The sequence below is a fragment of the Watersipora subatra genome, chromosome 4 (genome assembly GCF_963576615.1).
Source record: "Watersipora subatra chromosome 4, tzWatSuba1.1, whole genome shotgun sequence".
NCBI lineage: Eukaryota > Metazoa > Bryozoa > Gymnolaemata > Cheilostomatida > Watersiporidae > Watersipora > Watersipora subatra.
The window spans coordinates 56,035,276-56,050,732 of record NC_088711.1 but is presented as its reverse complement, the minus strand read 5'-3'; the positions used below and the strand labels follow the sequence as shown (position 1 = coordinate 56,050,732).

At 36.5% G+C, this 15,457-nt stretch overlaps 1 protein-coding gene across 2 annotated transcripts; it reads right to left on the bottom strand.

Moving 5' to 3' along the window:
- Positions 1-5,990: 5,990 nt before the first annotated feature.
- LOC137393667 (tetraspanin-18-like) lies at positions 5,991-14,917 on the bottom strand. Of its 2 annotated transcripts, none has more exons than XM_068080308.1 (7): positions 14,875-14,917; positions 12,550-12,657; positions 11,373-11,588; positions 10,478-10,696; positions 9,562-9,756; positions 8,577-8,660; positions 5,991-6,280 (listed from the first exon to the last, which is right to left on the bottom strand). In XM_068080308.1, the coding sequence occupies exons 2-7, from the start codon at positions 12,604-12,606 to the stop codon at positions 6,215-6,217; spliced, it is 837 nt and encodes a 278-aa protein (XP_067936409.1). In that variant the 5' UTR covers positions 12,607-12,657; positions 14,875-14,917; the 3' UTR covers positions 5,991-6,214. The 2 variants fall into 2 exon arrangements, with proteins under 2 accessions (XP_067936409.1, XP_067936408.1); XM_068080307.1 differs by lacking the exon at positions 5,991-6,280 and adding an exon at positions 6,886-7,312.
- Between the last annotated feature and the right edge of the window lie 540 nt (positions 14,918-15,457).

Below are 15,457 nucleotides of genomic sequence, written 5' to 3'. Positions count from 1 at the left end.
TTGTCCCCCGCAGAGCAAAACAACAGTTGTGGTTTTGCTCGTCCGCTCAACGGAGGGACAACTCTGCAAAAACAACAGTTTGTCAAGGCAGGCTAACCAATCCCCTGTAGACAATATATTGTAATTGCCTCAACTAGGCATCATCTATAACTATGTCATTAGGTTTCCCTAAATGAAGATGAATGGGTAAAACACCTTTATGTGACGGTTCTGGGAAGCTTGCTACTCATAGATAATGCAATAATCGGTGTGCTACATGTAATTGACCATAGGCATTAAGTACTTGAGACTAATTGGAAAGAATTTTGACTACTGGCTTATTTTCTGGAATACCTTCTGACCATGATCCAAAATGCTTTGCAACTTACTTTTCATGAACATTTCACCAATCCAATAAACACTTATTAGCAGAATATAAGCAGCTGGGGTGAGTTGACCTTTCCATAAAATTCTTTTTGCCATAACTTTATAATCATACCAGTGAAATTTATTGTCAAAGCATAATATACACATGCTGGCAAGAATGAGCTGCCATTCATGTTTTACGACTGTCTTTATTTTATAAATATCTCACTTTTATGTATATGCTGTATTTTCAGTCACCTGCCAAGTCTGAGAACATATACACTTGACTAAATCTGTTACCACTGGTTCAATGCTAAACCTCACCTACATGGTTGTAAGTTTTACATCTATTTTAATTTACAAATGTGTTGCAATGAAACCTTTGTCGAATCCTTACTAGTATACCCATTTAATCGAATTATGTTGGCAAGTTTTAGCACCCATTACCATATTGTATACACTGCTCTGATATCTATTCTCTAATTTTATATACATGGCTCAATAAACATCTAATAAAGACCTGCTAACTGCTATTATACGCATTGCTTCTGAGTACCAAGTAGTGGTAGAGAGGCATGTGATGCATGGAACAAGCCTTAGCTACTACAAAGGAGAAGAAACCTTTGAAACCTCTGTTCGTCAGTGCAGCTAAGTTGTGTAAAGCTGTTCGCAAGTGCCACAGTAAAATAAAAGCTTTCTATAACAATTTACTAACTATGCATTATGACTATTGTGAACTGGTATCAGATGAACAGCATGCCACCTCTGTGCGGCAGTTGGTGGTCTTGACTTGAATGCTTATTCAGCTGTCATAGAAGAAATTCATACAAGCACTACATCTTAATAGAGTGAACAACTAGCCCATCTAGTCCATCATACACTATACATATACATGATGGACTGTTATTTTTCAAATGGAGATACTTACTTATGATTCTTTACTCGCAACGCTTGATGGGAAAGAATCATTTTCAACCTTTGGGAAGGAGTTGTCTTCAGTTTGTGAAAGCGCTCAAGACTTTGAAGGTACAAACTAAATTGAGTGCATTTTTAAAGTAGGCTGTTCAAACGACAGTTGATCTATAGCTTCTAGACCTTCTATTACACATGCACAGTCTATCTCTTCACAAACTCTGCATTCATTGCCTATCTACTTTGCAGTCTGTAGGCAAGATTGCACAGTTTGCATTGTTGGCTTCACAGCATTGAAGATTGATTGCTAGCCTTGAGGACAACTTAAACCCAATAAGTCTGAGAAACTCCGCAACTGTATCTGATACTCAATTTACCCCAAACCATCACATAGTGCATTTACTGTAGTAGGGCTCATTTATCTGTAGTGACCACTTATAGGCCGTGAACGCCCTAGTCATCCCTTTAGCTGCTACCAAACCCAACTTGCAAACCAAGGTTGGAAACGTAATGATTTTTTCAATAAAATCAAAATAATTGGACTTATGATTTAGGTCTCTTTTTCAGTTGTTTATGATATTTTGATAAATTTTATTTTTTGCTCATGTAAATTGTCAGTGTATTGCATCGCACATCAGAATGCTGGTTGACCCACTTTTCAGCCTTGTTGGCTTACACGCTTTAATTAAAAAATTCTTATATCTTATTACATTCAACAGCCATATAAAATTATAATGTACAAACTACATGTAAGTTAGTAAAGTTGAGCTACTAGCAGTTTCATATGAAGTACTAATGAAAAACAGACATAAAAAGGTACTAAAATATTTAAACACTTTCTTTTTGGTGTGATCGATGCGGTTGATCATGGGAAATATAAACACTCGCTTGCCAATTTGTCAGCATCGCGCCGGGGTTTCTTATTTTTGAATGAGCGAAACCGAGCTTGGAGAGCAACTCTTGCGATGCTTGCACTTGAGCTGATTGTAGTAAAGAGTTTGGTGTCATAATTTCATTTATTAAACAGAGTAATAAGAGAAAACTGTACCTGTTACAGTTGCTATTGCTTAGAGGTATGCTAAATAAACTCATAGGTCTCAACTTCAAAGGTTCTCCTGTAGCATTGTATTACACATGCAGTCAATTGTCTCCATCACACTTGATAATTCATGATAGAGGAGTGTTTACAGAGTTGTTACATACACATCAACGCAAGATTGTTTGTCAAGAAACACTGTTCTTTGCAAACTGGCAAAAAAAATCAAGAACAGGAAAAAGATCACAAATGTTTTCAAAAAATTATTTATTCAAATCAACGATTAAACCATTTGATTTTTTGATACTACTAGTAGCACCAGTATACATGAAAAATCCAAGTCTATCAAAACCTGTTTATCTTTTTAGAGGCGATAGGCAAGCTTGGATAGATTTTATACCGGTAAGTTGTATTATGTGTTCTGTACTAATGCAGAATAGAAATTTAAGGATGATTTGAAGAGCAAGGCTCTAGATCAGGAGTAGGGAACCTATGGCTCTCGAGCCATATGTGGCTCTTTTGATGATTGCATCTGACTCTTTGATAAATCAGTGGAGAAATAATCCATAAATTGGTTTTTAATTTAATCAACATAATAATGCAAATAATGCTGAAATTACAGTAATAATAAACAAAATAAAAAATAACATTCATTTAATAAAGATATATATTTCATTTACAACTTTTTGATGGAGCGCAGCAGTTTCTAGTTTCAAGAGTGTTTAGTGCTTTCTGTACTACGCTCTGCGCAGGCCGCACGAGTCCTTTTTAGATCAAAAGGTAAACCCTTCAAACCAAAAGATGGCTAAGAGAAAAAATTGTTATTATAACATTGTTGTTCAAAATAAATCCAGTTCTCTTATAATCTAAAATTGCTCAAACATACTAAATTTGTTGGTCTTCCTTTGCCTTTTATGTTTTTGGGATTTAAAATATATATACGGCTTTTCTAGGGGCTAAGGCTACTAAAATGCAGCTATTTTGTATAAAGTATCATAAACTAGCCCTCAGTTTATAAAACTCATTAAGCAAGGGTATAACTGCTCAGTTAGTGCAAATATTCCTTACCTCTGGAATTCTCGCGGAAAACAAGTCGAATTTGCTATTTTGTTCAATGTTTATAGATTGAAGGTGTTGAAGTCATTTGCTCATAGACATGTATTTTAGAAATGGAGGGCGTGACCAAAGTTCCCAGACAAATGTGTCATTACCTCGGGTAGAATTTATCACTTTACCAAACCTTACCACCACTGATGATCTGAAAAAGTCACTACACTAAATTTCCGGAAGTTAGGTTAAGCTGTTGAAAAGTTGCCATTTTTACAATAAGTTGATAAGCTTCGATTTTTTTCTAAAAACCGTTAGACTGTCAGAGCTCCACATTTTACTTAGCTTTCAAATTTGAGCTATGAAGATTCCAGCTACGCTCTAACTGTAGCACACCATAATTAGTTGCCATTCCACACAGGCAGTTGGTTTCAACCTGAGCCTTACCTCAGTTCACTGTTTCATAAACAGTTCTTGACATACAACCTTCTTCAGTATTAGATTATCAGCATGATGCATTGTGTGCATAATCAGCATGATGCATTGTGTGCATTATCAGCACGATGCATTGTGCGCATTATCAGCATGATGCATTGTGCTCATTATCAGCATGATGCATTGTGCGCATTATCAGCATGATGTATTGTGCGCAATACCAGCATGATGCATTGTGCGCATTATCAGCATGATGCATTGTGTGCATTATCAGCATGATGCATTGTGTGCATTATCAGCATGATGCATTGTGTGCATTATCAGCATGATGCATTGTGCGCATTATCAACATGACGCATTGTGCGCATTATCAGCATGATGCATTGTACGCATAATCAGCATGATGCATTGTGCGCATTATCAGCATGATGCATTGTGTGCATTATCAGCATGATGCATTGTGCGCATTATCAGCATGATGCATTGTGCGCATTATCAGCATGATGCATTGTGCGCATTATCAGCATGATGCATTGTGCGCATTATCAGCATGATGCATTGTGCGCATTATCAGCATGATGCATTGTGCGCATTATCAGCATGATGCATTGTGCGCATTATCAGCATGATGCATTGTGCGCATTATCAGCACGATGCATTGTGCGCATTATCAGCACGATGCATTGTGCGCATTATCAGCATGATGCATTGTGCGCATTATCAGCATGATGTATTGTGCGCATTATCAGCATGATGCATTGTGCTCATTATCAGCACGATGCATTGTGCGCATTATCAGCATGATGTATTGTGCGCAATACCAGCATGATGCATTGTGCGCATTATCAGCATGATGCATTGTGCGCATTATCAGCATGACGCATTGTGCGCATTATCAGCATGATGCATTGTGTGCATTATCAGCATGATGCATTGTGCGCATTATCAGCATGATGCATTGTGCGCATTATCAGCATGATGCATTGTGCGCATTATCAGCATGATGCATTGTGCGCATTATCAGCACGATGCATTGTGCGCATTATCAGCATGATGCATTGTGCGCATTATCAGCACGATGCATTGTGCGCATTATCAGCACGATGCATTGTGCGCATTATCAGCACAATGCATTGTGCGCATTATCAGCACGATGCATTGTGCGCATTATCAGCACGATGCATTGTGCGCATTATCAGCACGATGCATTGTGCGCATTATCAGCATGATGTATTGTGTGCAATACCAGCATGATGCATTGTGCGCATTATCAGCATGATGCATTGTGCGCATTATCAGCATGATGCATTGTGCGCATTATCAGCATGATGCATTGTGCGCATTATCAGCATGATGCATTGTGCGCATTATCAGCATGATACATTGTGCGCATTATCAGCATGATGCATTGTGCGCATTATCAGCATGATGCATTGTGCGCATTATCAGCATGATGCATTGTGCGCATTATCAGCATGATGCATTGTGCTCATTATCAGCATGATGCATTGTGCGCATTATCAGCATGATGCATTGTGCGCATTATCAGCATGATGCATTGTGTGCATTATCAGCATGATGCATTGTGTGCATTATCAGCATGATGCATTGTGTGCATTATCAGCATGATGCATTGTGCGCATTATCAGCATGATGCATTGTGCGCATTATCAGCATGATGCATTGTGCGCATTATCAGCATGATGCATTGTGTGCAAACTAAACAAAGTACCAATGTTAGCAATAGACCATTTGACGAGTTCTATTCTCAACAGAAACACTAAAAACTTGATTTCTCAATTCTTTTTATAAAAAAAAGAAAAAAGGTTTCTCAAGTCTTTTTATTATTTGCGCATACCAACAAAATTATTTAATGTATTTTTACAAATACTTTTCCGTACACGTTTCGAATACTTTTGAGATAATCATTGTTTGTACCCAGGGGCGAGAAACGTTTGCTGCTTGCTTTTGTTGGGAAGAAGTGCATAATAGTTATGCATGCGGTACAACCTTGCCAATCGTGTTGTTACAGTCTCAGAGGACATGAGTTAACATGTGCGGATGGACCATGGAGGTACTTTCAGCACCATTATAGTTGAGTGCCACAATTAGTCATGTATAATTTATACACAAAAATAAAAAAACTTTGTTTTGGAAACAGATCAAAGTATTGTCTGTGTACAGCAAATAGGCATCATCAGATGCCACCTTAATATGAGTATTTCCAGAAATAGTTTTATTGGACGGATTAAACAAGCATCACAGACAAAGCAAAAATCATCAGTTTATAGATGTAACATAATGGTTAGAAAATATCAATAATTATGCATGACCACATTCAAAGAAAACAAATAGAAAAATTATGATAAATTATTTGTATTATTATATAAAACTGCCTTGTTAACACGGGAAGGGGTGGCTAAATTTAATGTTGGTTCTTCACACTTTATTTTCTTCATTTGAAACTTTTTTCGCGACACAGCAGGCGACGATCATAAGAATAAACTACAAAAAAAATGAGAATTAGTTTGGCTAGCAATTCACATCACACACTGAGGTTAAGCAGAAGCCAGCAAGCGCTAACTAAAGCAAATCATGTCCGCCATATTCAAAGCATAAAAGCAGCAAGCATTTGAGTTAAAATCAGCACACACCGGTTTTTGTAGCTAATCTAAACTTACTGGAGAACACTTCAACCTTGAACTATAGTTGTGACTGTTTCTATCTGATGAATGACTTTACCTAAATGACCTGACAACTCTTAACATTGGAGCAAACACTCGAGACACTGAAATGTTTGTAGATATATGAATATGATGTCTGACATTACCAATATCATACTCTATTTACGCTCTTTCTCCTCTTCTTCTTCCTTGGCAATAGCTTTGCGAAGCAAGATTGAAAATATGACTAGGACAATCTGTAAGATGTATAGATGAGTACATGGATGTGTGTACATGCGTGTGTACATGGATGAGTGTACATGCGTGTGTACATGGATGAGTGTACATGCGTGTACATGAAGAGGAGTTTATCAGTTGGGAGAGAGTTAGAGTGCCAAAGGTGAGTGCTGCATCGGGGTTACGAATTCTTTATCACAAAAATTTTGAAGGTTAGGAAATGAAAAACCACAATATATTTTATATTATAAACTATATTTAAAATATATATATTGAGTCATGTTACAAGTGTAAATAAACATTCACAAAGGTGTTAAAAAGGTAAAATATTGTACGATAGGGAGTGTGCAAAGTATACAAGGAGGAATTAAACAGCAGAATGTTTTCCGTTGCCATAGTAACACTCACAAGTAGGGAGAAGAATTGTTACAAAAGGAATACAAATGTAAGACAGCGACATCACAGATAAATAAAATATAGTGAACATATCATAGTAAAAAAGAAAGTATTGATCACTACGTATGAGATTTATAAATTTTAAGTGAGTCCATTGTATTCTCTTTCTCAATGATTAGACTTTGGTTTCGTCGTTTCTGATTGCGCAGAAGAGGCAGCATGCAATGATAACTAGCAACAGCTACAAAAAACATGATTGACTTGTGAGTTGCTGCCATGATAGCAACTTCAATAGGTGAATAGATATAAGCTGCCTTTGATCTGCTACCTAGGGAGTTGTGCACACTACGAAACGAAGTGGTGATGAGTTGAAAATCTCACAGCTAAGAAATAAATGAACTGCACATATTATAGGTGCTTCAATTTGATTTATCTTTAGACAGTGATATATAAAACAAGACCATTCTCCAAAGATCCCAGAAGAGAAAAGTTCAAACATGAGAAATACATAAACTCGACCAAGCTAGTAATCGATGCACAAAGAACAAATAGGAGACCGGAATCAAAGTTGAGGGAACACAAGTTAAAGAACAAAAAACTCTTAATCTGATAAGGGAAAGATAGTATTTACAAAAAGGTGTTAAATGCCTTCTATCTAATATCTCGTAGTGTCATACCACCAACACACGACAGAGTGATTCATGTCTACTCTATTGACTTTTTGAGCAAGGAATAGAGGAGCGTCATACATGCATATGAGCTCATGGTAATAAACATGGAAATTGATCAAATAACTCGCCAGCAGGTGCGAAACCACAAGCATTCACACTAAGCAGTCAGTGCAAAGGTAGGCCACCACAACAAACAAGGGTTAACAAACTTTAGAAAAATCTGAAGCATATGAACATCTTGCCATTGAGTGAATAGCAAATATTACATATTTTCGCATAATTCATATAATAATGTTAACTCGAAGAAATGCTGTTTTTTGAAGCCACTACGAAGAATAGAGAAAAGACAAGCTGCTCACAAAACTGTCCCTATCAAGAGTTATTCGGGCCAACAGCCTTTCATCGAAGTAAGCATAATAGAGGAGACATATTTTTATGCTTGAAAATTATATCCTAGCGCAAAATGTCATTTATGGAAATAATCTCCATCAAAATTATCCATTTTAGACGGATGATAAAATAACTGAAATTTGTTAGTAAATAGTTATAATAACAAATATAAACCTTTACGTTCTGCTCATTGATTCAAATTTTGCTAGCTCAAAGTTATTTAATCACTGAAAAACTGGTTTTCTAAATGAAATTAGAATGAAAACTATTTCTAATTTGTTAGCCTATAGAAATTATCTACACGGTTTTTCAACGTTTACATTATGTGGCAGCGACTTGAAACCTTATTTTCAGCCAAAATTTTTTACATTTTTATTTCAGAAATTTATTTACAGAAACCATATTTTGCCAAGCTTTGAAGCATACTGGAATGATTAGACTTACCTGCACTGCCATCGTGGAGCCCGCTATGATCATGATAATCAGACCATACTGTCGCACAAATTCTGCAATGGAGTCTGAGCAACCCTGTAAACAAGCGTACAAGTGACACTCATAATGATCCAAAGATCACACTAATGTAGTTCCTGATCACACTAGTTCCACGAGGAAAACATGATCTGTTTATCACAATTCAATTAATTTGTGTTAATTGAAAATAGCCATTCATATGATAGGCTAATGTGACAATTTTGGAAGTTGAACTCTACTTTGAGGTTATGTATTGCATTTGACATCTAACAATCAAAGACTGACAGAATGTGCCATGCATTACATTTGACAGCTAGCTATCAAGGACTGCCAGAATATGTCATGCATTTCATTTGACAGCTAGCTATCAAGGACTGCCAGAATGTGTCATGCAACACATTTGACAGCGAGCTATCAAAGACCGACAGAATGTGTCATGAATTACATTTGACAGCTAACAATAAAGCATTGACAGAATGTGCCGTGCTGACAGAAATGTCATCAAGGAGGGGGAGTTTTTTAACCAATACAACAAAACCATATCTAGCTATGTGTGACATGAAACAAAGACAATAAGATGGGGCTAGCTATGTGTGACATGAAACAAAGGCAATAAGATGGGGCTAGCTATGTGTGACATGTAACAAAGGCAATAAGATGGGGCTAGCTATGTGTGACATGAAACAAAGGCAATAAGATAGGGCTAGCTATGTGTGACATGTAATGACATGTAGTGACATGTGACATGTGATGAAAAACGAATGAGTTGCTTCCCATTCATAAAAATGATGTCATTTTCAATGCATTGAATTATTTTTGAATAAGTCTAATTGGGAGTTTCTGATTCTTCATGATCAATGATGAAACCAAAAGCACTATAACTTGGTATCGATGTCTAACAATGACCATGCAACTGCGCTTAGACTCATAGACATAGAGGCTAGTTGTGAATACATACTGGAGTCATGTCGATCGCAGTCGAGTTCTGGTAGCAGGTAGCATCATTGAGAGTGTAAGTGGTTATAGTTTCGGCCCACAGGCTGTCTAGGAGGGTCTTAAGGCCACCATTGCTCAACTCAGAAGAGTTACAGCAAGTTGGTGGGAACATATCGGTTGGATAGTCTGTGTAGTTATTAACTCCACAACATGCAAACTACAACATGTTAACAGTTACCATGCTATGTGTTTAACTATTAACTGATAATGAACTTAACAAACATAAAATTGACACATTTCACTTGAGAATTTAATAGGATGATAGCATTGATGGTCTGATTGCTGACACGGTGATTGAATTGTTAACATGCAGAAAGTTAACATGCAGAAAGTTAACATGCAGAAAGTTAACATGCAGAAAGTTAACGCAGAAAGTTAACAAGAAAGAAATACCACAGCGTTGATGCAAACATAAAAGCTAATATCTTGTGATTTGTCACGTGTACAAAAAGTAGGAAAACCAAGAAATAAAAGGTTTTTATACTGGCATGTATGTGGATATACATGTATATGCGGGCAGTTACAGCTTTTTGATCAGAGTAGGTGAAAATGTCTTGTCTCTATAAAGAAGCAAGAATAACGTAACAAGTCACTCCTAAAACCTCGTTTAATTAAGTTAACATTTGTAATCCAATAGGTAACATTCAATCTCAAATTGATTAAACATTGTAACTATTACAGTAGCACGCTAAAGGTCATGACCTTTAAACTGATGTTGATAAACACCTCAACCATCATCCTTCTGAATGACGTTTTAAAAAGAGTTCCTAGTGACAAGCTGAAGAGAAGTACTTGGTTATGACCGGTGAAAAGAGAAATTGTCAACTAATTACTTTACAGGCAATGAGATTCGGAAACATAAAATTACTCCAACTAACCTCAATTTGGATTGCGTCAACACCCTTTGAGAAGATGGAACCAGGGGTATAGCTGAATACAGCAGGATCGCTGGTAGCTTCAAACTTGCTGTCGTAAGAGTTGTTGAGAGTGCCGGCAAGCTGAGTGTTAATTGTTGAAATCACGTTGTCGTAAAAGAAGTAGGCAACCACGACGACAGCCACTTGCAGCAGAAGTAGGATTCCGACGATGATGGCATACTGTCCAAAATGAAATTAACTTACAGTGCATGAAATTGATGGATTCTCCTTCAGAAATTGATAGGATGATAGCATCAATGGGCTGGTTGCTGAAATGGTGATTGACTTGTGCTCACCCAATGATATTCAGAAGGTCTACTCTATGGCCTTTGAGCTTTTAGCGCTATGAACTTCAAAGTTTGCATCAAATGCTAGCTCAAGAGACAAGAATGAGTAGCCAAAATAAGCCATTTGAAAAATAAGATGGTTTGGATGGCATTCGCGCCATAAATGTTTGCAAAACCTCATATTAGATGCAAATTTATCAAGTTATGTTTCACATCATGCCTGTAGAGAGGCCAAGGACACTTCATTGCATCACCCACAGAGTTCAACACTCTGTGAACAGATGGCGCTTTGCTCTCAAAATTGATATTGTATAGAAAGTAGCCTTTGAAACATCAAGTCGTTGAACTAAGACGAAGATTTGTGTACAACAAAGCATAGCTCTATTAAACATCAGTGATCTTTTCTATAACATTCTATTACACATTTATGGTACAACTCTATTGAAGCCTATTATTCGTAATTCTGCAGAATGGAATGAAAAAATTAGGCTATATCTGTGCATTGGTCATTACCCTGTTATAAAACATTCAGAGTAAACAAAAAAACAGAAAGATTTATAAAAACTCACAGTGACAAGCAGGCATTTGTTCTTCTTCCAAGCTCCACAGCATCCCAAGAAAGATATGAGGAAGATGACGCCTCCAGTCGCGATTATAATGTAAGCGGCATCAGAAATTAGTTTGCCATAGACATCTGAATTAGGAATATTGCTGAGGACTTGGAGGAACACGGTGCCATCAATGAGCACCCAAATTCCAACAGCGAGGCACGCTACGCTGATAAGCTAAAACAGATCGACTACAACATTACGGAGGTTATAAAAATAGATAGCCACACAGATTGTTGTTTATGAGAAACGCTAGCGATGCTTAGGAAAAGAATTGCTGGAACTTGAATAGGCATGATCTGTTTTTAGTGCTTTGGTCATTCAGAACAAATAATACAGATCGGTCACAGTGATGCTTGCCAACAAAAAGAACTTTGCTAGAAACATTCTCTGAACAAAACAACCTAAGTCACGCATTTAATTCGACCTTGAGCAATCAATAAGTCAGGCTCGAACCTTCAAAATGCGATTATTCCACGAGTCGTGCTGAACCAAACATGGTTGTAAAGACACATTGTTCAAACTTAAACAAATAGATTATTACGTAATTTATAATTGGCCCAAAGTATGTTTGGTGCCAGTTGATAAATCTGAAGGTTTTATGTCCTGAAATGGAACACATTAATGACTAATATTCCCCCGATTTCGCTGACAAAAGTTTTGTTCAAGTTCATTAAAAACTCACTTTTCAACTTTAACTATAAATGTTACCAGAAAATTTCTCATAACTCAAGCTAGTTTAGATTCCATTTGTCTAAAAACCATGGAATTAGGTAGAATAGCATGTATAAAATTTGTAAATGTTTACTTAATGACAAGGGATATAGTTGGATGACCACTATGAATGACCATGATGATTGAACGACCACTGACAATATGCTACAAAAGATATGATTGGATAAATAATTGCAATATAAGATAAAAGGGATATGATTGGATAACCACAAGCAATATGATTGTATTATTATGATCACACGCCTAAACAATGACTCATCAACCATGTGACAAGATGGAAGTGCGGTATTAGTAAACAAGTGAACAATGTAGGGCTGAGTGGGATGAATTATTTACAGTTCCTATAGAGAATAGCCACGTGTATTGATCAAGCAACAGTATAATAGTAGGTGGAGGTACTTACGAAGAGAAGTAGATTAAACGCTAAGAGAATACCTCGTGCACAGCCGTCACAACCCATAACTGGAATAATTCAAGGAAATATAGGAGTCTTTAGTGTCTCAGCTTTATACTGCAAAAGAAAACCAATGATAATTGATAAAAGATCGCTTGTAAAAATCATTTTATTGTAGAAATCTTTCAGGCATTTGTTCTAATGTTGGTCCGACAAAAAACTTTGTTAGAAAATTTTTGAGAAAACGAGTCTATTTTGTTTGGCTAGACTCACATGAAAATGTCAAGGCTTGTTTGGAGTTCAGATGTCTTAATCAAGGACAAAAGCAAAAATAATTTCATCACTTGTTCCAAAAATTATTGCAAACATGATTATCATGCCAAATTTATCAACTGTTATATTTATTACTCGTAGACTTCAATATAACGTGTATCGACTATGCTTGATGGACGTTGCCAAAAAATTAGTTTCCAAGTCAACTTTTTCATGCCTTAAAAGCATGTCATAAACGACCAAAGTAAATGTAACAAGGGATTTTAGAAAGAGGTAGAAGTTGAACTGCAAAACAATGGAAAAATGGTTATCAAATGTCATCACGACTTCAAAGAAAGGCTTAATAAAGTAGAAAATTTCCCCTTAGTTAACTAGTCTAAAATGTGAACTCGACCCCGTCTCAGAATAACCCAGCTGTACCGAGGCCTCGTTGTAAAACACAATAGCATTATATGATGACTTGAAGCTTTATTGAGGCCCAATTGCACAATCATACAAGAACCACATGACGAGAGACAATGCAAATAACCCCATATTGAATTTCGAATTATCTTTTGTTCGATGAGAGGCTTGTAAGAAAATGATGTTTACCGGAGACACACCTTGTCCCGAGCTCGATGAATCGCTCATACGTAAGTAGAGACACAAAAATCTACTATGTAATCAGGCTACACCCACACTCTATAGACTCAAATACCCTTCCTACATTCAGACGCATCTACGCTATTGTCGAGATGTGCACCACAGAGTTGAGCTAACCACAAGTAGAACAATATAGCAACTGAAATTTTAAAGAGCCGTTGAGCATGAGCTACACGTTTTGCAAACTAACCCAAGATGGAAGACAAAAGGCATTATTTTGTTAATTTGTTTTTATTAATCCCATCACTTGGTGAGACTAAGTTCACTTTTCTAGTTAGTTCATGTCCAACAAATACCAGCCCCGTGTCATTTTGTTATTTCTTTGTTATTACAAATAACAAGTAAATATAGATTTGTTATTACAAAGTATTCTATTGTCATCAAACACAGTCTTTAAACTGTTATCTCTGAAAACATTGATCTATAGAAATGCAACAGATATAATTTCTCCATCAAAAGCAAAATGTTTGCTAAATCTGTGAAAAGCGTTACCATATCATTCATTGTAAGAAACAGTAGTTTTCAACACTTTCTTACACTACGGAATTTACATTCAACTTTTTCAGATGTATGCTAACCTAATATACCGGTATATTAACGTATATATATTAACCTAATATACCGGTATATTCACGTATATATATTAACCTATAATACCAGTATATTAACGTATATATATTAACGTAATATACCGGTATATTAATGTATATATATTAACCTAATATACCGGTATATTAACGTATATATATTAACCTAATTTACCGGTATACACCGCACACAAATAAATACTATTTTGTGTACTTTGTGAGATACTAATGTGTTGATCTTACCAATCTTTCAATACTGCATCTGTTGGAATCAATAAGAAGCAAATGACAGAATGAGCTAGAAAATGTTTATGAGTTTATCCCTTCAGCGAATCATCACATTCAAGCTGACACAAATCAAGTCTTCTAAAAAAACGGCAGCTGCTATGTCCTATCAACTCCACTCGCTCAAGATCACAGGTGATGCAAGTTCCCTGTTTGGCTATTTACACAGGAAGAAACAAGATAGCTACAGGTTTAAAACCTTCATGATAAAATTTGCTTTCCATGTAAGGTTGAGATTTTAGTTCTTTAAAAGCATTCTATTGTATTGTTTTAACTTCTACCCAACACGAAGCAACTTGATCAAACCAGTGCAGAGGAAGCAGTGAATGAAGTTGCAATGAACAAACAAAACTTCCAACCAAGCATCACAGACTTATTTCTATCTCTCTTAGAAATTTAGCAGCTGTCGATCTTGAAGTCTCACTTCACCCTCCAGTGTAGTTTAATAAAATATCAATGAGCAACTGCTGACACCAGCTCAGCCAGACAACAAATTACAAAGTTTCATATTGTTAGCTACAACACAGATATTCCCTACCAGACTTACCCGCGTTGCTAGTAATGCACAACTGCTTGCCCTCTAATAAAACTACTACAAGACCAGTCGCAGCCTCGCCTTACCTATACATTCACCGACCACCAAGCCTAGCTCCTATTGGTCAGTTTCCAACGGCTGCTATAGATACGAACAAACAGTTATTGTAATCTAGAAACTCAAGCTAATAGTTTGGGCTAATTTTAGATATGATTACAGTGAATTCATTGAACCGTTTGCTAAGAGCTTAAGAAACGGTGAGATGACGTAGTAGTGACTACCATAACATGTATATAGTTGCTAAATGATAAGGCAGGCGTTGAACAATCAGCTTATGACTAAGTGAGCCATGGTACAATTCCATTACATAGATAAGGAGTTGCCGGTTATTGCGAAAGACAAAAAAAGTCAATCCTGTAAAAAGGGTAACCAAAGGTGTGAGTGCAACGGAACTGTGCCTGTAATGCTTATACAAGAGTGAGGGTTTGAAAAGGTAAAAGGCCTCGTAGAAATGTTGAATGGAATGTTTACTCACACCTTTTTAGAGACTAAAATTTGCGTGTCTGCAGATTATACATAATACGAGTAACAATTG

Bases quoted from the DNA above. Each gene is read 5' to 3' on its own strand.
- LOC137393667 (XM_068080308.1), bottom strand. From the start codon at position 12,606: ATGGGTTGTGACGGCTGTGCACGAGGTATTCTCTTAGCGTTTAATCTA. The intron at 11,589-12,549 runs GTAAGTACCTCC...GATCTGTTTTAG, and splicing joins CGTTTAATCTACTTCTCTTC to CTTATCAGCGTAGCGTGCCT. The intron at 6,281-8,576 runs GTAAGTCTAATC...TTTTTTTTGTAG, and splicing joins GCTCCACGATGGCAGTGCAG to TTTATTCTTATGATCGTCGC.